General features: G+C 43.7%; 2 protein-coding genes across 3 annotated transcripts in view; both read right to left on the bottom strand.

Annotated features, from left to right (window-relative positions):
• LOC147457145 (ATP-dependent 6-phosphofructokinase 6-like) overlaps positions 1-21,373 on the bottom strand; it is a 90,556-nt gene extending 69,183 nt beyond the window's left edge. The window contains exon 1 of one of the 2 annotated variants that reach the window (XM_086512135.1): positions 20,848-21,373. In XM_086512135.1, coding sequence (XP_086368261.1) covers positions 20,848-21,135 — 288 coding nt within the window. In that variant the 5' untranslated portion in view covers positions 21,136-21,373. The remainder of the gene's footprint in view (positions 1-20,847) is intronic. The other variant, XM_086512134.1, reaches the window with a different exon arrangement.
• Positions 1,087-13,358, bottom strand: LOC147457146 (uncharacterized). Its single transcript, XM_086512133.1, has 3 exons — positions 2,317-13,358; positions 1,873-2,218; positions 1,087-1,774 (listed from the first exon to the last, which is right to left on the bottom strand). Exons 1-3 carry the CDS (start codon positions 2,403-2,405, stop codon positions 1,718-1,720), a joined length of 492 nt encoding a protein of 163 aa, XP_086368259.1. The 5' UTR covers positions 2,406-13,358; the 3' UTR covers positions 1,087-1,717.
• Positions 21,374-22,741: the final 1,368 nt, after the last annotated feature.

The raw sequence follows: 22,741 nt of genomic DNA, 5'->3' as shown, positions 1-22,741 counted from the left end.
TTCGCAGATTTCAGCCATTAGCATTTTTTGATTTCAGCCGTCTCGTCGTCGACATCGTCGGCAAGTCCAAGCATTGTAGAGATTTGTGCAATCATAAGTAGACCGCTCTTGCCATAGAGAGTGGGGGAGGGTTTGACAACATGCTGATGTCATATTCCTCTCTCTCTATCTCTCAGTCTCATGCACCTTCATTCACAGTGTTTACCACTTTGTTTGTGTCCATTGCACTCTCTCACTAAAGGAACGGAAGGCTCTCCCTTCTGTAAGTAAAAGGAACCCTTGAACACAGCTCGGTGCACTCATCTTAAGCAAAGTTCAACATTCACTTCCGCTGCACCTTACATTAAATTCCATTCTTGATGTGCAAGGGAATATAGAAATTGAAAAAGGGAAGCATCAGCTCCTTAAAGGCTTGGAATCCGTGAATAACCAGCGGGGTTGATCCTCTACGACCCTGGATTGACGAATGCTTGGGCCTCACACCGGCTCAGCTTGGAACTCCAGTCACTTGTGGATCGGCATTCAAGGGGTTGACCACCAATGCAATTCCCGTGCAAGGACAGCTCAATTTTTCGGATTGGTGAGTACAAAGGACTATGAATGCTTTTTGATGGCACCCATCGAGGGATGTGATATCATCTTGGGTATGCCATGGCACTACCATATGAAATCGGTCCCAGATTATGTAGAAAAGACCCTCGCCTTTGAGCATGAGGGCAAGAACATTAAAATTTTTGTTCATGCATTGGATTTGCTATTCCCTATTGTAAGCCATATCTCCATTAAAAAGGAAATAAAGAAATGTGTTTTGGCTTACTTGATTTTCGCACATGAAAAAGATAAAACTAATGAGAGTTTGCCTCTAGCTTGAAAATTAAACGTTTTCAAATTTTTGAAAAGTATAAAGATTGTTTCACGGATACTCTACCGGACAAGCTACCTCCGGAACGTCCAGAAGATAATTGCATTGATCTCGTACCTGGTAGCTCTCCCCCAAACCAACCTCCTTACACAGCAAGGTAGTTAGGTACGTAGTGTTCGGTACAAATTCGGTACCTAAGGTACATAGTACAGAATGGATTGAGTTTTTAGGTACGTAAAAATTCGTCCTTTTTTTCACAAAGCGTAAAACTGAGAGTACTTCATACATTTACTTATGCATTCACCAAGACTTCAAATAAAGACTTCAAATAAAGACTAGCAAATCAACAGTACACCGTTACAAATGCCAAAAGCTGGAGTCCACGACTCTAACCGAACAATGAAAACACAAAGCTGAGATTAGCTAACCATTGATCAATGTCTACAAACAAATAGTATCATATGTCTACTGCCATGGTCACATAAAACTAAGAGCATCAAAATAAATACATAATGAATCATGAAAATGATAAATCCAAGACTGAAGTCTGAAGTCCTGACTCCAATAACTAGTAACCACCAAAAACCGCACACTCAGCACTGCACTCAAAAGCCACCATCATCATCATCAGAGGACGATGAAGATGATGAAGAGGACATCTCTACCTCTGTGAGGACATTGCCCTCATCATCGTACTCTGGCCCTATAAATCCTCGGTCCCCTGGTATGTCTGCATCATCCTCATGTGGATCATCCTGCTCTGAAGTCTAGAGGAGACAAATAGCCGGGTTCGCTCGAACGCGAGGCCTGCGTACTGGAAGCTTCCCAATCCGAATGCTCTCTCGCTGTGCACTGTCAGATCAGCAAAGAATATGCACTCCAATTGCGCTCACAAGCGCCAGCTGAACAATCCTGATGGCAATGTACACGAGGTGCAAATCTTTAGAGGACAAAACTGCACAAGGTCAACATTTTAGACACAGCTCACAAACATGTAGCAACTTGAGTACCTGAGAGAGAATACGTAGAGCTAGCTTGCAAATTTGTGGAAGACCTGAACTTCCATAGTTCTGCCACCAACTGAGGGGAAGCTTGGTAGCCTCGGGTCTCACTGCAACACTCCTCATGAAAGTAGGACCCAAGTTGTTCGTGAAGCTTGACATCTCACCATCTATGATCAGCTGCTCATCCTTGTTGAACATGAGATTGAGGTACTTCGAACGAAGGGTCAGCAAGGCCATGTTTCCAAAAAGCTCGGGCTTCTTGTAGAAGGGATGGAGTATAGCCGCCATCCCATGAATGGGCCGACGCATATACTTCCATCGACTATCTACAATAGCCAGAATGTCGTTCCGTCTACAAGTTCAAAAAGAACAATCATTGAATCTGAGATTGGCAGATTGCCTATCATTCTATTTAAAAAAAGGCAAGGTAAGCAACCTAATGATTCTTACCGCTCTAGAGGTAGTGTCCTCCACGTCTCAATGTGTCCTCTCATCTGCATGAAAAGGTGAAATACTAGACCAAGGGTAGATCCCTCCATATCAATCACGCGTAAGAGAACAAAGAGTGGCTAGAGAGCCACGGCAAAGCTATGCACCTCTGTCTAGAAGGCTTCATCTAGAACCTTCCTCTGAATGACCTTGGTAGGCTCCTGTCCTGCATGGCGCATTAGGCGCCACTTTGGATCCACAGAGTCTGCAAAAGTGGGTCCGTCAACCTGTACAGTCTTTGAAGAACAAGGTACATGTACGCAAACCTGGTCTTGGAGGGCCGCACCATATCCAATGTGCCGTGACTCCTGAAGATCGCTAGAGCTTGGTGCTTCTTGCAGAAAAAAGTGGTAATCCTCGTTGCCTCAGACACAATAGGCTAAACCCACGGCAATTTTCCTATGTCCTCCATGAGTAAGTCTAGGCAATGGGCAACACATGGAGTCCACAATCATAGGGAAATCCCTCTCTACCATATCACCCATGGCCTTGCAATTGCTAGCATTATCGGTAACAACCTGCAAGTAGCCAAACAATGTACATTGAAATAGCAGAGATAGAACAAAAAATTCCACAAGGAGAAGAGATGCCAGCAACCAGAGGAGAGATTGAATTTGCCTACACCACATTCTCCTTTCCCACCTCAAGAATGGCCTGACGAATATGTTTGTAGATGAACTCTGCAGTGATCTTCTCACCTGTCTTTCCAGCTCTCAAAAAGTACATACCAAGGCAAGATGAGATTAGAATGTTGATGATGTGGCGTCTACGTACATCACTCCATCCATCAGAAATGATAGAATACCCAAAAGTCTACCACTCAGCTTTTACTGGAGTGATTGCTCTGTCAATGACCGCTTTCTGCTCATCTAGCATACTTGTACGCATCTTGTTGTAATCCAAGCCGGTCCACGACTTCGTGGGGCCAACCTGAGAAATGACTCTGACCATCCTCTTCCATTGATTTGTTCGAAGCACATTGAATGCAATATTGCACTCTACAAGAGTGCGAGCAATCTCCATCTCTACTATCTTTTGTCTCTCTTTCACCCAAGACTGAGAGTTTACGCGTGAAGGCAACATGGTCTGCCTCGGTGCATTGGTGGGAACTGTAGACCGTTCATCCCCAATGTCCTCCTCATCATGCCCTGCTACACAAGCTCTTTTCCTACTAGTGCCGACACTAGAGAGCACAGTAGTCTGAGAGCCAGAACCCATCCCTCCATCTCCTGGATTGTCACCAAGGTCCCCAAGTAATGCATCTTGCAAGGCATCCTGTGAAATCGAAGACCCCCTCGAAGGTGCACTTGATGCTGAGAAGAAATGCTCTCGGATTAGGTTTTCCTTGATTAGAGGTGGAATCTTCTCACAGCCATCGCAATGATTTGTAGTATCTATACCTGTAAGATGCTTGAGAACACGAGTAATAGTACTTGTCTTGCTTTCCCCACAGTATTTGCACTGTCACTGACGAGTACCTGACCCTTGCTGACCCGGCGTAGTAACTATTCTGACCACATGGGTGTGCGTGTCCCACATTGGGTTGGGTTTACGAGGCATCTTACTGATCATCTGCAAGAGAGGAGCACTCACTAGTCAACTGCACCTTGCACAGCACCTGCAAGTACTAACCAGAAGCTCTCAATAATCAGCCGCAGAAGGCATTTTGCAATAATAGACCACAACGCCTGAAATAGGGCTGAAAATTTTTTTTAGAAAAGACACCGGTACAGAATCTATCCGTACGTACGGTACGGTACGGCTGTACGGTATGGATACAATCCGTACGTGCGTACGGATGCAACCTTGTTTTATTGAAATTAGGATATTTCAATGTGTGCACTTGAATCGTAAGGTTAGGAACTGTAGATCTACAAGAATTATTAAAAGCCATCAGGAATGGACAACTCTGATGTGTCATATGATGGGTGACATTAAGCATCGGGAAGGGGTTGTACCGTTAGTTCGGTGGGAGAGACCAAGAAACAGATAGTAGTCCTAATGCGTCACTGATGGGTGACGGGAGCATCGTAAAGGGAATATTTCGTTGGTCTGGCAAGAAACCCAAACTGGAAAAGGAATACGCATAAAGACACATGCACAAGAATAAAGATGGGTTCTGAGAAGCTTTCTCTAAAAAGCTGAATATTTATAAGTAGTTTTCGATAAGTGCGAATGCTTTCCTGCAAGGAATCTGTGCTTGCATTGCATCTCTCCTTGAAAACTGCATCCGGGGACGCCTGGAATGTGACTATGTAGCATCAATTTTCAGTTCGCTCAATTTTATTGAGTTTTGTCCAAGTTCACTTTTTTTTTTTTTTTAAATGACTGGCCGCCCACTTATTAAGTGGGCAGCCCAATTTAAATTAAACAAGCCTCAATTTATTAAAAAAAAGGCCAACGCTGGAGTTGTACGGCTGAATTTAACGCAGCCCTCTCTCTCTCTCTCTCTCTCTCTCTCTCTCTCTCTCTCTCTCTCTCTCTCTCTCTCTCTCTCTCTCTCTCTCTCTCTCTCTCTCTCTCTCTCTCTCTCTCTCTCTCTCTCTCTCTCTCCCCCCTCGCACAAAAGGCACCGCCAGCCCCAAATCTCTTCTAGCGCCACCTCTTGCAAGTAATTTGGCGGCTCCGCATTGGCTATTCTTGCTGGGTGCGGGAGCCTATAAAAGCAGCCCACCCTCTCTCTCAGCGACAGTTTTTGCACCAGTGCTAGCAGCAAGGGGGAACCACCGCCAGGAATCTACACGTGATTGGGAGAGGCCAGCACTCGGAATTCGCTTTCGCGTACTTGGAGCAACAAGTATCAATTGTGAATTCGCCATACAAATTGTTGTTTGGTGTTTGTGCTTTTGCAAGTACTCCATCATGGAGAGAAGAAATAAGGCCTCGGCCTATGCTCAAAGATTTCGAGAACGGAATCGGAAAAGGTCTGCAGAGCTTCATGCTCTCGAACAGACGAAAACATAATTGAGAGTTTGTCTCTCGGGAATTTCCCGCACGGGAAGGAAATTGACCATCGAGTCAAAAGATCTTGAACGGAAGAGTCACTCTGGTTCTTGTGCTTGTAAAAAAAAAGATTCTCCCTAATAAAGATTCTCTTTAAGGGGGGGGATCAGCCCATCTTCTGGTCCCAAATACTATGTCGATCACCTCCCTCATCTCTTTTGAGTTGAAAGATTATTTATTTTCAGCTTGTTGATTATTCGTGTGCGCTCCCGTTTGTGATAGCTCCCAAGCTTGTCTACCTGAAACTAAGGCCCTAGCACTTTATTTATAGGCCCTGGGCCTTCCAAAAGCAGTGTACATGAAAGCTTCAAGTCTAAAAGCATCTGGGTTCCAAAAGCTAGCGCTAGGCAGCCAGCATTATTTGCAGAAAATCCATACAAGTGCCATGTCAACAGCGCAATTCACGGGGGTTCGTATAGCTACCACGTCATCAGCCTTTTACGCATCTTTTAGCCTTTGTCCCTTTAAGCCCCATCGGACAGGACCCCTTAAGTCGGTACAACTTTAAAAAAACTAGTGTCCTTCGATTTTTGGCCTCTCATAATGGTTCTCCAAGTTGTCACAACTTCTTCTGCCCTTTTAGCGGGGCTCTGACCTAGTTCTGTCCGAAGTTCGTCCTTTAGGTCAACCCGCGTCATCACTTTGTGACATATATATATATATACAAATACATAAATATATATATATTGTTCTTTTCAGTTCGCACCTAGTGCCCTCCCGTTACACCTCCTCTGGTGCCCCATTGCCGGCATCGAGAGCTCCGTTTTCAGCCTGGTTTGTCACAAGTGGGATGAATTTGCTATGTTTTACGTCTCAGATTTGTGTTTTCGTAGCGAGCATTCAGCCCTTGTTTCCTCACTTGTGCAAATCAACCCCAGACCTGTCTCGTGGTGGCCATCCACAACCCACGTTGAGACAGATCCAAAAGGTGCATCAAATCAGCCCTAGACATCCTTCATCCTGAAGAATTACCGTGGCTACATCATCCATTCAAGTCAAATCCAGTCTTGCATTGAGGTATTGCAGCATGTACATTCCATTTATTTATGCGCTCTAAAACAAACACACATCGTTAACGGTGTGGGCCGCCCTTGAGAGGGTTTGTTAACTTTGTTGGAACGCCATTGGTGCGTCTCTCTCTCTCTCTCTCTCTCTCTCTCTCTCTCTCTCTCTCTCTCTCTCTCTCTCTCTCTCGCCAGCGACCGATGCTGGATCTCTTGTGATCTAGCTATCCCAGCTAGCTGCTTAGTTCACACCTAGTAGTTTAGGATTCCATAGTATTTTATTGTGACATTTGTCATTTCATTTTTGTCATTGTTGTCATCTTGTTACTCTGACTCTGACTTTGCATCAAATCCACCACATTGTAACTTTCTGGTCTCATAGGTCACTTTGGCCTTTTGAAGACGTTAACATTTCATTTCATTTCATTTCTCTCTCTCTCTCTCTCTCTCTCTCTCTCTCTCTCTCTCTCTCTCTCTCTCTCTCTCTCTCTCTCTCTCTCTCTCTCTCTCTCCAGCGTGAAGTGATGGCGGCTCTCTGCAGCATCGACTCCCTCCCCGCTGCCTGCGCGCCCTGCTGCCCTCGCGCGCTGTTACACGCAGCCCCCCTCAGCGCCGCTCTGCCGCCTCACTGTCACAAAACGGGAGCGTACACGAGCACTTGAAAATCTGAAAATTAAAATACTTTGCAAATGTGAGAGAAGGAAGAAGATCGACACAGTATTGGGGACCAGAAGATGGGCTGGTCCCCCCCCGTTAAGAGTATTCTTTTATTTAGGGAGAATTCGTATACAAGCACGAGAACCCGAGGAAACCCCCCCGTTCTGTAATCTTAGACCCGAAGATCGTGCTTTCCCGTAAAGGGCTTGGGCACAAGGCCGTTCCTTCCCGTAAGGGACTTAGGCACGAAGCCGTACTTTCCCGTAAGGGACTTAGGCATGAAGCCGTACTTTCCCGTAAGGGACTTAGGCGTGAAGCCGTACTTCCCGTGAAGGGCCTTCCTGTAAGACGGGAGATTCCTGCAAAACAAACCACACAAACACGCGACAACAATTCGTATGGCGAATCCACAATAGATACCTGTCACTCTTGCGCGGGAAAAGCGACTTCTGTGCTTCGTAGTCTCGCGATCTCTTGCGGCAGAGTCTTCTCTTGCTGATGTTGGTACCTCTCGTGAGTGAGGGCATGTGGTGCTTTTATAGCTCCCTGGCCACGGCACGAATAACTGCTCGCGTAGAGATCGCGGCCGGTTTTTTTCTTTTTTTTTTTCTTTTTTTTTTTTTTTTGGCGCTGTTCTACCCGAAATAGGGAGAGAGAATTCGCTGGCTAGTTTTGTTGCTTTATCTTCTAAGTGGCTGCCCACTTATTAAGTGGGCGACCAACATATTTTAAAATTGGTCTGAACTTGCCCAAAAACTCAATAAAACCTTATAAGTTAAAAAACCAATGCATTTAACAACACTTCCCAGGCATCCCTGGATGCAACCACATGCACGAATGCAATGCAAACATAGATTCCTCGCGGGAAAGCGTCTGCCTTCCCGCGATTGTTCTTGCTTTTCGTAAAAAGCTTCATTGAACCCATCTTTATTCTTGTGCTTGCGTTCTTACGCGTATTTTCTTACTCAGTTCGGATTTCCTCCTTAGACCCTTAGTGTGTCCCCTTACCAATGAACCTGTCACCCATCTTGTGACTCATCAGGGACCACCATTACCTGGTCTTCTCCCACCGAACTAACAGGCCAACTCCTTCACGGTGCTTCTTGTCACCCATCATATGACACACCAGAGTTGTCTGTTTCCTGATGGCTTTTCTTACAGATCTGTGATTCCTTAACTTATTAGTTAACTTGTGCACATTTCTTATTAAAGTCCTAATTCTAGAAAATAGAAATTAGAAACAAATAGTCAAATTAGTTTCATCCCTCTCACTTATAAACAGTTGTCCTCAACTGTAGAGGTCCAACTGAACTTCCGGGGAGAAACCGGAAAGATTCCAAATCTTACTCAATGGTGAGTTGAGCTAGTCTTTTCTCAAAAGAAAACTTTAAAAATTAAACAAAATTCAAGAATTCAATACTTACCTTACCGGTTCATGTCCTTCCTCTAGTACCTCGAGGATATCCTTCACCATTCATCAAACTTACGAGCCATGTAAGAACTCGTCATTCGCGTCTTTCTGAGAATCTGTTAACTCAATTCAACCTTCTCAATCCCGAGAAGAATCATCCTCCTAAAAATCAATTTAGGTCTATGTCCTTGCGCATAACCTTGCACTATTAGTCCTGAGGATATTAAACCTCTTGTGTCCTCCCGCATAGGGCATGTTGAGAGCATTAAGCTCATGTGAATCTTCCTGTGGCAGACAAAGTGTGCCACCTTACCAAAATAAGTTCTTATTCCGGGCCTTTGCTCTGGGTAGGCCAATTGTTCTGATCCAAAGTTTCGTTATCCGAGACTCTGTTAACTTGATTCCGTCTTCTCAAATTCGAGAAGAATAATCTTCCTAGAAATCAATCTAGGTATCTGTCCTTGCGCATAATCCTGCGTTGTTAGTCCAGAGGATATTAAACCTCTTGTGTCCTCCCACATAGGGAATGCTCAAGTCATAGAGCATTAAGGTTGATGTCTTTCTTTCACAAACAAAGTTTGCGATCATCTTAAAGAAGGTTCTTGTTTCGGGCCATCGCTCAACGTAGGCGAAAGGTTCCAATCCGAAGATTCCTTGTGCACGGCGGCACTTCCTTCCAATCTTTTCCTCTTGTAAATTATTATCACCAGCAGTGTTTTTCCCTGACGCCCATTAGCGTCTCTTCCTTGCAGACGCCATCTTTGCAAGCATCTAGGACTCCTCGCAAAATCTTAGGCAGATAAAATTCTAGCCATATCATTATGTGAACATAAGTTCAAACTCGGCCCACTTAAGGGCGAACACGCTTGAGATCTCAATGATGTTCTCCCATATGTGGTTAAGGTAATTCTTACCATTTTTAAAACGGTTGGCGAATTTGACTCTTACGAACATAATAGTTCGAATTTATTCAAGCAGCATGTAAATGCTACTTGACCTGCTCATGGAGAAACATATACCGCAACCAAAAGTTGCTACTGTAATGGTAAAAGCACATAGCGTACTCAATGATCACGACCATAAGAAAACCTCTTCTCCGTAGAGAAACTCAAATTCCTTCTACTGAACACATCTCAAATAGAGATTCTTGTGTCGGAATATCCTTGCGCGCAAAAAGGCGCTCAAGAGAGTATAACAAACTCTCGTCCAGTTCCTTGGCATAGATCTGCATCTTCGTGTGTTATCCATGTACCCAAAGGTGTACATAATTCTTAAGCTGTGTTAGAGTTTTGGTGAACCTGGGAAATTACCTTCCCTTCGTAAGATCCTTGGAGCGAAGACGCTCAACTTGACGATCCGTTGGCTCGATCTTAGAGCAAAACCCGCTCATTAAATAACTAGGATTTCAATCCTTGGATTCCTCGAGCACAGGCCGTAGTCGTCGCTTGTTCCTTCTCTCATAAAGAGAGTGTTCATTCACTTGTGCGAAAAGCACTACCATGTCCTCCCTGACCGGGTAGGGGGTGTGGGCTTAAAGAGTATTCAAGCTTAATAAGAGTATTCAAGCTTAATGAAAGCTTTTCTTTGCTTGGAATCTCGGAATGGTTCCTTCCTTTCTGCCGTCCTACTCAGGGCATGGCATCCCTGCAACTCTTTTCCGACTCTGTTTCCAGAGTCATGTTCCTGCAGAACAACTCCGCTTTCTTGGACACGAAGTCCTTTCCTTGGGAATTTCAACTTCCGGATCACATCTCGAGAGTCTACCTCTCTTCAATCCGTGGATCTGCTTCCCAAACTTGGGTACGAAACCCTTGGGCTGATCTAGCTCTAGTTCCTCAGAGCGCTTTCTCCTGCAGAGGCTCATGCCTTCCTCTGCTCCTACTCCCTCACGAAGAGGAAGTACACCTGCAATCAAATACTCAGAGATCATAACATGAAAATCGTTACCTTCAAAGTCTCGACGCTCGAAACGCAACTCGGTTCTCGAAAAAGCAATTCCCCGGAAGAGATCTCTACATAGAAAATCCTCTCTTCCAATCCTACACACAAAAGAGGTGTGTTCTCGGGTTCCTTCTCGTAAATCAGCCCCGTCTACGACGTCTATGGGCTGAAAACAGAGAAAAACAGCAGCTTGTCGCGATGGAACCACGCTCCATAGGCACTTCTTCGCAAGGGAACTCGCGCACTAGGTCTTGGCGACATCGGGTACACTTGGGAGAGTCATGGGCATCACCGGCAAACGTCTTCTTTGCGGACCAACTCAGCAGCAGCATCTCCTTCTTGCAAAAACTGATCTTCCCTTACCGGGTAGGGAGTGTTGGTTCGTAGGGTACTTAAGCTTGATAAAAGTTGTTCTTTGCTTGAAAGCTCAAAATGGTTCCTTCATAATTTCCTACCCACACTAGCAGGCAATTTGTTGGAGAACTACCGGATACCAGATCAATCATGGACCTTCCGGATGGTTAAGCAAAGCAGTTCATCGTATAAAACAATGTTTCGACTCAATTCTATTCTCATAAACACTTGAGAGTGATTGTCCTGGTTAGACACATGCATATCTTGTGCGTATAAGCAATACGCAGTTTATGAGTTCCTCAAAGATTTAACTTTGATCAAAGACCTGCCCTCTCACTTAAAGTTCCAGGGTCTTTTGTTCAAAATCTCACGAGTTAGATTGAATTCCCTTACTCCAAACTTTCTCCGGATAGCAATGTATCCTTCGAGGAGAGGTAACAAAAATTCGTTGTTTCTGTGTTCAATGGTTCTCGTCCCACTGCGGGGATTGTATTCTATGTACATCAAGGTGTACACTTTCAGCTTTTATTGCTGACTCCACCATCTGCTGCAAAGTATCTTGCAGATGGGTTTACAAAATTCGGGCAAAAGTCCTTCATTAAATTTGTTCATCTTTTCCTTCCTCAGAGAGGATCAAGAATGGACCTTCCTTGGCAAGAGTGAACCACTACTTGCTTTGACTCGCTCGTGTTCCTATTGGGCAAACCAATCCCAATCTTCTTGAATGCCTTCCTCAACGCGTAGAGGAAAAAAATTTGTCGGAGAATTCAGCCTTGAATTGTTGTTGTAAGTTCCTTGCAGAGCTTTGGTATACCACCAAGTACTTGCAATCCCCTTGAGGTGTTTGGTCACATGCTTCAACTTCGACACTTCTCAGAAAGTGCCGTTTGCAAAAGCAACTTCAAACTGTCGAATAAAAGCAGTAGCTTTCAGGACATCTTCCCTTCCGTCAAAAGTATCAAGCTTGACTGAGTGTTCCTAGGTCTAGAGACCTTCTTCATATCCTTCCCGAAATGACGGGATTTCTTGGCTATGGTTCTCGATTTATGTTCATGGATATCTTTTGGGTTTTGAAGTATCTTGAGCATTCCGCTCCTCAAATTCTCTAGTTTCTTGAGCATCATGCTCTTGTCGCCTTCTCAGAGAATCCCAAGTCTTGTGTCGCCTTCTTGCAGAGAGAAAAAAAAAAATCGAACTCTGCGAGCTTTTCCTGCAGGACTTAGGTTTCCGCCTGCTTACTTCTCTCTTGGCTTGTCATAGCTTCTTCCCGTGTCTTCCCAGAGTCGTCCTCCTTTACAGAGAAAGAGAGGAGACCATGCTCTGATACCATTGTCACAAAATGGGAGCGTACACGAGCACTTGAAAATCTGAAAATTAAAATACTTTGCAAATGCGAGAGAAGGGCGAAGATCGACACAGTATTGGGGACCAGAAGATGGGCTGGTCCCCCCCCCATTAAGAGTATTCTTTTATTTAGGGAGAATTCGTATACAAGCACGAGAACCCGAGGAAACCCCTCCGTTCTGTAATCTTAGACCCGAAGATCGTGCTTTCCCGTAAAGGGCTTGGGCACAAGGCCTTTCCTTCCCGTAAGGGACTTAGGCGCGAAGCCGTACTTTCCCGGAAGGGACTTGGGCGTGAAGCCGTACTTCCCGTGAAGGGCCTTCCTGTAAGACGGGAGATTCCTGCAAAACAAACCACACAAACACGCGACAACAATTCGTATGGCGAATCCACAATAGATACCTGTCACTCTTGCGCGGGAAAAGCGACTTCCGTGCTTCGTAGTCTCGCGATCTCTTGCGGCAGAGTCTTCTCTTGCTGATGTTGGTACCTCTCGTGAGTGAGGGCATGTGGTGCTTTTATAGCTCCCTGGCCACGGCACGAATAACTGCTCGCATAGAGATCGCGGCCGTTTTTTTTTTTTTTCTTTTTTTTTTTTTTTTGGGCGCTGTTCTACCGTAAATAGGGAGAGAGAATTCGCTGGCTAGTTTTGTTGCTTTATCTTCTAAGTGGCTGCCCACTTATTAAGTGGGCGGCCGGCATATTTTAAAATTGGTCTGAACCTGCCCAAAAACTCAATAAAACCTTATAAGTTAAAACCAATGCATTTAACAACACTTCCCAGGCGTCCCTAGATGCAACCACATGCACGAATGCAATGCAAACATAGATTCCTCGCGAGAAAGCGTCTGCCTTCCCGCGATTGTTCTTGCTTTTCGTAAAAAGCTTCATTGAACCCATCTTTATTCTTGTGCTTGCGTTCTTACGCGTATTTTCTTACTCAGTTCGGATTTCCTCCTTAGACCCTTAGTGTGTCCCCTTACCGATGAACCTGTCACCCATCTTGTGACTCATCAGGGACCACCATTACCTGGTCTTCTCCCACCAAACTAACAGGCCAACTCCTTCACGGTGCTTCTTGTCACCCACCATATGACACACCAGAGTTGTCTGTTTCCTGATGGCTTTTCTTACAGATCTGTGATTCCTTAACTTATTAGTTAACTTGTGCACATTTCTTATTGAAGTCCTAATTCTAGAAAATAGAAATTAGAAACAAAATAGTCAAATTAGTTTCACTCGCACCCCCTGCCCCCTGCGCACTCGCACTCCCTGCCCCGCGCGCTGCCCCCCCCGCTCCCCCTCTCTATCGCGATAGACCCCCCCGCCCCCCCTCTCTCTATCGCGCTGCCCCACCCGTCCAAACTCTACCTTTTTACATCTTTTTTACATTTTTCACATTTTAACTCTATCGCCCCCCCTTTTTTTTTAACTCTCGCCTGAACTCTTTACCTTTACCTTTACATTTTCGGCATTATAACTCTATCGCCTCCCCCCCCCCCCCCCCCCGTTTTTAGTGCTGCTTCTCTCTCTCTCTCACTCGCTCTCTCTCTCTCTCTACATTGGCTACCAGCACACCATGGCCACATGAATGACACTGTGAACCTGCGAATTTCCAGAAGCGGCCTCTCTGTCAGGTCCTCACCTACACGCACCATGGGACCCAAACCAATACCGCAAACAACCCCCTCGAAACCGAACATCATGGAAGGGAATACACCACCATGCTCATTACGAGACATATGGGGGCTCATCTCCTCGATGCACACCACCATCATGAAGCAAAGCGATGAAATCAAAGACCTAGCTCTAAAAAACCAAGAACTGGAACACAAGCTCCAAATGCAACACCTACGAGTCCGTCACCAAGAGGAGAAGATGCAGGAGCTCCAGGGCGCTCTTGATAAGCACACAGTTACAATACAAGACACGCTAGCCACACATGATGAAAAGATTGCGCAAATGAATGTATCTGAAAATGTGGGCTCTTGGAAAGATGCATTGACAAACACACCAATGCCTCAGACTTCCTCAATGAACAGAGACATGTATGCTAATGAGGATGACAAAGAATACACCGAACAAGAGAAAAGAAAAATGAACATCGTGATACGGGGCATCCCCGAATCCGACAACGAGAAGGTCATTACCTTGAACACCGACATCACGGAAAGAAGAAACCAAAAGCAAATCGGGCACATCGAGTAGGCAAGAAGAAACCAAAAGCAAATCGGGCAATCGTATGCACACTTCAGGATGCCCGCAAGAGGGCTATTATCCTCGAAAACGCCCGCATCTACTTAAAGGATAGCGCACTATACATCAGTGAAGATAGAACGCCGAACCAACAAAAGACCAGACGTGAAGCATACGAAGCTCGCATGAACAAAAAAACAGCCCAAGCGGACACGAAAGGGGAAGCAAAAGAGGAAACAAAATGACAATGCGAGACCCATGGGTTCACGGAACTACACGTGACAAGTTGGAATTGCAGAGGCTTCCCGTGGCATAAAGGAGAAGGATTAACGGAAGTCCTACCACAAGCCGATATTCTCTTTTTATTGGAAACATGGGAACACGACGCATGTAGAATACCACACATTGAAGGATATGTCACACACTCCCTACGGATGCCATGTACAAAAATGAGGGGACAAGGAGTCGTAGTGATATACCGAGAGGAACTCAGAAAAATGATCACAATTTGCAAGACAAATGCTCATAACCAGTACATATGGATCAAGTTTGACACAAAACCTAAACCTATGTTCATTGCCGGGTGCTACATCCCCCATAGAGAGTCACCATTCTATGGTGCCTTCAATGTAGAGAAGAATTACCCTTTCGAGGATCTGTATGCCGATATCCATGCCTATGCGCAAGAAGGGATGATTATGCTTATTGGGGACATGAATGCTCACATAGCACATGCGCAAATGCAAATGGTGGATCTCATGACACCTCCAATGCTTGAACATAATGAGATACTAGATCCCACATGGGAGAGATGTTCGAAAGATCTCATTACAAACCCGCAAGGTATTGCATTGCTCAGTATGATGACATCCTTACAACTAATCACCGTCAATGGAACAAGTAAGTTTGAAAAATCGGGAGAATGCACATGCTACACGGCCAACAAAGGCATGAGTGTTATTGATTATGTATTGATTGCCTATGAGGCATCCCATATTGTAAGTAATTTCACAATTGGGAAGAGGTCACCCAATTCGGACCACACCCCAATCCATGTATGGCTACAAGTTCCCACTCAAAAAGCACAAAAAAGCCCCATGCCCGATCATGGACATACAAAATGCAAGTGGACAAGAAAAGAATGTATGCAGAACATCTAGACAATGCACTTGCTCATGTACCCATGCCATCACACATTGAACAAACATGGCCAATTTTCAAACAAGCTCTATGTGACGCCGTGGAACAAACAATGGGAAAAACGCATCGGCGAGGAAATCATGTTAAAGGGCTACCGCATAACCCATGGTTTGATGAAGAGTGCAAGTATGTAAAAAAACAATTGCGGGCACTGTCAACGACGAACACGGACTAGGAAACTCTATCGAAAGACTACACAAATCTCAAGAGGCGGAAAAGAAGAAATTATGAGCTACGCATGGAGACACAAGCCATAGCCAACTTCAAGAAAAATCCCAAAAAGGAATGGCTGAAAATCAAAGGACGGAAACATGACATTATGGGGGACATAAGCTCAGATGACATGTACATGTATGTGGAACAACTATATGTGCATAATAATGCGGAAGAAATGCCACACATGCAAACCGATCTCCATGCCCAAGACCACTTTGATTCCGAAACGGTTAAAAAAGGCATACAGAAACTTGCAAATGGGAAAGCTCCGGACATACTACACTTGAACTCAGAAATGCTTAAATGGTCAGGTATGAGAGCTAGAGAGTGGATCCATAGAATGCTAAACCAAGCCATTGTTCAAGGGCTACCCGAGGATTGGCAAAAGAACTGGATCAAAGCACTTTACAAAAAAGGGGATGTAAATCAGCCTACCAACTACCGTACCATTATGGTAGGATCTTGCATGGCAAAGCTTTTGGGAAGCATCTTAGAACAAAGCATAAGCACATGGGCAGAGACAAATGGAAAACGAGTAAAAGAACAAGCAGGTTTTCGACCAAAACATAGCACCATTGATCACCTTGTTTCACTCAGGGTATTAATGGAAGAGAGTCGGCTAAAGGGAAAAACATTATACTGTTGCTTTGTGGATTTCACTAAAGCCTTTGACACGGTCCCGAGAATGGGTATATGGAAAAGGATGGAATGCATAAAAGTACCGATGCATCTTAGGAATGCGGTAGCACGTCTCTATGACAGAGTCATATGTCAACTAAAAACGCACAAAGGGCTATCCAAAGCTTTCTCGAGCAACATGGGGGTCAAACAAGGATCTCTCCCCTACTCTTTTTGGATTGTGCATTGATCAAATAGAAAGCTTCCTCCCTCAACTAAAAGGGGATGAACCAGCCATCGGGATGCTTACACTTCTCATGCTCATCTATGCAGACGATGTGGCTCTTTTCACCCATGACATTACAGCTCTACAGAAATTGGTCGCTGCGTTACATGCTTTTTGTGAAAATGTGGGTCTATCAATCAATGTAGACAAAACAAAGTTCAAGATTGTAAAGACTTGTAAGATGGATATCCACGCCCCCCTCATGTATCAAGGGAAACAAATTGAGAAAGTCGACAGTTTCAAGTACTTGGGGATTGACATCCCGTGAAACCATGCCTGGGGACAATGCGCACATAATAGAATTGACATCGGCCATGCCAAGTACTATCAATTTGAAAACATGTAAACACAAAGGAGCGTAAAAAGATAGGAGATAAAAACGACCATTTTTGAGACATGCGTAGTGCAAGCCATCCTCTACGGAGTGGAAATCTGGGGAGCAAGCATTTCAGCCCACACATGGAATGAAATTGAAAAAATTCAGAAAAAGTTTCTATGTCGACACATGGGGGTCAAAAAGACGACACCATACTCCGTGCTACTCTTGGAGACAGGCAAGAGACCACTAGAAATGAAAGCATTGCAAAAAATGTACACGTATATCATGAAGGTCAAAGCGATACCTACTACTCGAATCCCCCGCATTGCATGGGAAACGGGATGTGCGCCGCAAAAGACAAAAAAAAAGCAAATTTCTGTCATCGAGCCTCATGCAGGACATTAAGAAATGGTTCGCTAAATGGAATGTAGAGACATATGTGGACATGCTTATTGAGGAGGGCAAGGAGGGAGAACACATGCTGAATTTTGAAATTGCATTACTAAATAGCCTCCACACCAAGTGGAAGACAACGCAACACCGCTCAAAATTTGAATACTATTGCAAGCATGTCAACACAAAGTATTGGGAAGGCTATAGCACAAAGTTCAAACCCAATGGAAAGCCCAGGCCCACATACGAACACCCATGCCCCACATGGCACGAAGAGCCATCTCTTTGATGCGCACAAGGTCACATATGCTCAAAATAGAAACAGAGGGCTGGCTGAAAATTGATGCTTCTAAACGGATATGCACATCATGTACAATGCAAGCTCCCGAAGATGAAGCACATGTGACATTGGAATGCCCAGAATACGCTCCCATCCGGGCTAATTTTCAACCACTTCTAAGCGGTTGCTCTACCTTTGCGGACCTATTATCCAAGACAAACCCCTCCCCTACAACTCTCGGAACATACCTCACCCGCATACTTGAGCATCAAAAGACACTCATAGGAACACAAAAAGAGAATAACACACACCACACCATACACCCCCGTGAGGGGAGACTATGTATCACTTTGAGGTCCCATGGGTCATTTCTGGCCCCCCGCGGACGTTAATACCAAATCAAATCAAATCTCTCTCTCTCTCTCTCTCTCTCTCTCTCTCTCTCTCTCTCTCTCTCTCTCTCTCTCTCTCTCTCTCTCTCTCTCTCTCTCTCTCTATAAACGGAACCATCAATGACGCAAGGAAAGAACAAAGGATTGTGGAAGTGTGAATTCTTGATTCTACCTATTCTCTCAATTCTGCTATATCCGACACATCTAGAGGGAAAATCTGAACATGGTCTAAGTAGATTCAGAACTCGGTGTTGCGCGCTAAGGGCCTAATGAATATGGGTTTTCAAAAAGAAATTCAAAAAGAAATTGATTTCCAAACAAGCAAGTTGCTTCTCAGTGCTTTCGGAAAGTAGGTGCTTTTCCGAGAAGGAGTCCATGTCAACATTGCATCTATGCATGAGATTGCATCCAGGCATGCATGGGTAGTGTAAGCGCGAGCATTTGTGTATCCAAAATGAGCTTGAACGTATTTTTAAGCCAAAAAAGTAGCTGGCATCTGGCAGTCCCGCAAAAGAGGGGGCAACAAAAAGTAGCACCTTCCCTAAATGAGCCATCAACCCTCGCTCTCTCACCTAGCGCTTTTTCTCTCTGTGAGATAGACTCTCTCTCTCTCTCTCTCTCTCTCTCTCTCTCTCTCTCTCTCTCTCTCTCTCTCTCTCTCTCTCTCTCTCTCTCTCTCTCTCTCTCTCTCTCTCTCTCTCTAAACTGCCCAGCTGCTCCCTATATTTGCCGAGAAAATGCAATTGGCAGCCCTATCCTTGTGGGCTGCCCACGCCTATTAAAGCAAGCCCCCCCCCCCCCCCCCCCCCCCCCCCCCCCCCCTCTTCATCACCAATTTCCTGGCGCCCCAGCTGTAGAAGAGAACACTATCAATATCCCGTTACGAGCAACATCGAGATCACACAAAGATTCTACATGCTAGTCAATTCTACGTCCGTAATTCGAGACGAGTGATGTTATCTTGTGAGTTTTGTTTTGCGGATTCTCTCTCTCATCTGAGAGCAACAGCAAAAGAACTCTTTTCTCTCCTATTCTCCTATCTCTAGTCTAGCTTCTAAGCGTTTTTCTGTTCTTTGAGCACTAAAAAATCAGTTCGGCTTCCGTTTTGTGCCATAGTACCTGACATAGGATGGCCATATTCTTGCTACCACACTCTATGTCACTCACCTTAATGACGGATCCCAAATATTCCCTACTACACGTGGATCAACTATTCTCTAGCTATCCAAATGTGCACATGCTTCGAAAAAAATATATGCTTTCATTAAACAGAACTGTACAAACAGAGCCCAGTCTAACTGGAACAAAAGCATGAAGTCCCATATGAAGAGCTTCTGAAAGAGTCAGAGTGATTTCATAAAATCAATCAAAACGTGTTTCATACTCATTAGGTGAGTTGCTAGATAACCTCAATACAATAAATGTTCACGAAGCAGCATATTACCCAAGCAATTATCCAATCTTTTCAAGGAGTCTGGACCATAATTTAGGTGCAGTCCTTAGTGTTCAAATCATCTCTGATGAAATCACACAAAATAGCAATAAGCTGTAGATGAAAAGCCACTGGCAAAGTCTCTACAAAACACTGGAAAATCCATATAAAACTTGACTATCATAGATAAGAAAACAGCACATTCAAATAATTTACCTTACTTATTATACCTAGATGAATCCAGGATAAGCCCAGATTCACCCTTAAAGGAAAGTGCAAGGTATAGACCCATGGTAGTCACCCACAAGACAATATAACCATCAGCTCCATCATGCATAGTATTGACTAAATACCATGACGTCCCCACTAACGTCGTCAGTGCCCAATAGTGGGTGTAGAACTAGGTACTAACATATGCTCCCCAACACAACACACACCACACGCGCACACACACACATGAGCATACATCAACGCAAAGTTCACCGTGCTGAGTTTCTGTCATGACTCCGGAGATCAAGGGCAGACTCAGCCATAATGAAGCCTAGCACTAAAAGAAGCATTAAATCGGAAAAATTAGCACAAAAATGAGGTAGTTGATAGGGCATACGCACCACAAAAGATAGAAATAATTCGCACAATATCAACTGGTCGTAACTCGGACGAAAACTTCACAATGTGAAGTCTGCATGTCCGCAATACGACTAAAAAATACCTAGATGAATCCAGGATAAGCCCAGATTCACCCTTAAAGGAAAGTGCAAGGTATAGACCCATGGTAGTCACCCACAAGACAATATAACCATCAGCTCCATCATGCATAGTATTGACTAAATACCACGACATCCCCACTAACGTCGTCAGTGCCCAATAGTGGGTGTAGAACTAGGTACTAACATATGCTCCCCAACACAACACACACCACACGCGCACACACACACATGAGCATACATCAACACAAAGTTCACCGTGTTGAGTTTCTGTCATGACTCCGGAGATCAAGGGCAGACTCAGCCATAATGAAGCCTAGCACTAATAGAAGCATTAAATCGGAAAAATTAGCACAAAAATGAGGTAGTTGATAGGGCATACGCACCACAAAAGATAGAAATAATTCGCACAATATCAACTGGTCGTAACTCGGACGAAAACTTCACAATGTGAAGTCTGCATGTCCGCAATATTATTCTTGTTTCTTTCCAAAAAAACATCACTTGCTGACAATAAAAATTTTCAAAAGCAAGGATTGGGCAGGCTGTAAAACACGCCTCGGTAAAAGAGAACGGTGAAAACAAAAATTTTGACACAACCAAAGAAGAAACATAAGCTTGCTCACAACCACCTCTCCCAACACACGTATGCATACGCTAACTAAAATACATTTGAACTCGATCCAAAGCACAAGTAATGACTGCAATCAAAAATGTCGCATCTCAAAGCATTACTTACAGGAAGATCTGGTAGCCAGTCTGTCAAGTGAGGCACATCTTCAAGCACAGCAGAACCATGCCTCACAAACTTTATTGCCAAATTCTCTTGTGCATCTAGAGAAGCGCACGCATTCCATGTCCTCCTCCGAGACTCAACACAAGACCGTGGCTGACAATACAAGGCTTTGATGGCCTGGCGCTGTGGAAACCTTCCGTAACAAGAAGAGGAAGAGTAGATGTGAGGAATCTGTTCACATGTGGTGGGTACCGGATTCTCACAAACGGTACTTGATCTTAGTAAAGCCATGGTTGTGCATGCAATGTGCGCATGAAAATATCAACTGGTCTGTGGGGATGAAGAGCTTTGGCTTGAAGTTCGTTGATTGATTCAGATTCAAATCTGGAGATAAATAGCAAGAGTCAAGGCATAGCTATGGCGGCTACTCGATGCAGACGCCCTCCTTCGCGTAGCTCAGGGACGATTGCTGAGTCTACTAGAATAATTGCCATTGACACTTTTCTTGTACGAACCATGTTCCCTTTACCACTACCAATTTGCCATTCGAACAACTTAAATTAAAATTTGAAACAGCCTATAATTTTAACTAGTACGGATGGCTCTCTCTCTTTCTCTCGCCCTTTTTATCGCGTGCACAAGAGCTTCTCTTAGTTTTGGAGTTTAGCTTTCATGTCGCAGATTTTGACACGTGTAAAAAACTCTTCTTTCCACCATATTATGTTAAGTTTAGATTTCGACACGTGTAAAAAGCTCCCCTTTCTGCCATATTATATTTAGTTTAGATTAATAATTTATACTTTTTTTTCTCTCTGTCTCTCTATTTCTATCTCTATCATGTGATGCAAAAGATAATTTGGACTCTCTCTCTCTCTCTCTCTCTCTCTCTCTCTCTCTAAATCCATAAAAATAGTATTCAAGAAAAATGTGTCTATCGTGCCATTTTCAATTTCAAAAATGTCGGTTGAAGACAAGGGAAAAGGAGAAATTTCGTTCCAAAATAGAGGAAAATAGTGTAAAAAGTCAAAAAAATAACTTAATTTTTTAAAATTCCTCTTGACAAAATCAAGGAAAGGAATTTTTGATATTTGAAAAAATGATTTTTCGGAGACAGTGCCGAAAATAGACACACCCAAACTGCAAGAAGAGTGAAAATCATGTCAAAAAAAAAGAATAAAATTTATTGAAAGTTTTATCCAAAAGAAACCAAATTGTAAGATTCTTAGAAAACTGTATTTGTATTTTTACTTTTTTAATTGATATGACATAGAATTATGTCATTGTTTTGAGCTAATAGAACATGAGCATCAAAGCTCCAAGAAATCCCATCGTGCTTCTTTTTGAGAGAAACAAGATCAAACATTTCAATGTACACCATTATTTTCTTGTTGCTTTTTAGTTTTCAAGAGAAACAAAAGAAAGCATTCTTTTCATATCAAACTAATCATTGGTGGCCTAGTAAGAAAGGCCTTGGAGAACAGGCCATTAGGGAGTGTATTCATAAAAGTTTGATCCCAGGACGTGAGAAATTGCAATATTTTAATCTATGAAAGAAACTTTTTATTTAAAGACATCTTAAACGTTCATTTTATTAAACTATTTGATTACTTCTTATGTTTAGTAGATCTACTATTTTATATGAAAGCATTGAAATATTATTTTGCTTCAGTTTGTCGATGAGACTCTTTATTTCATTATTTTTATTTTACTTTTTTCAATTTTGTTTTAGAATGCCAATGTAATCCTTTCACCCTGTTGTTTAAGTGGACTCATCTTAACATATAAGGCATTTGTGATTATGTGTGTATTTGGACAATACAAGTCTTTTCATTTAGTCCACCATTTCATTAAATTGTTTTATTATTTTTTATGCTTGCTAGGTCTACTTTTTTTTTTG

This window comes from Adiantum capillus-veneris, chromosome 5 (genome assembly GCF_014529385.1).
Source record: "Adiantum capillus-veneris isolate H3 chromosome 5, ASM1452938v2, whole genome shotgun sequence".
NCBI classification, from domain to species: Eukaryota; Viridiplantae; Streptophyta; class Polypodiopsida; order Polypodiales; family Pteridaceae; genus Adiantum; species Adiantum capillus-veneris.
This window is presented reverse-complemented; position numbering and strand designations above follow the sequence as displayed.

What these genes read in the sequence shown, in the direction of transcription:
- LOC147457146 (XM_086512133.1), bottom strand. Translation starts at nt 2,405, where the DNA reads ATGGAGGGATCTACCCTTGGTCTAGTATTTCACCTTTTCATGCAGATG. An exon ending in AGGACACTACCTCTAGAGCG is followed by an intron (nt 2,219 to 2,316) that starts GTAAGAATCATT and finishes TTGAACTTGTAG; the next exon opens with ACGGAACGACATTCTGGCTA. An exon ending in CTCTACGTATTCTCTCTCAG is followed by an intron (nt 1,775 to 1,872) that starts GTACTCAAGTTG and finishes CATTGCCATCAG; the next exon opens with GATTGTTCAGCTGGCGCTTG.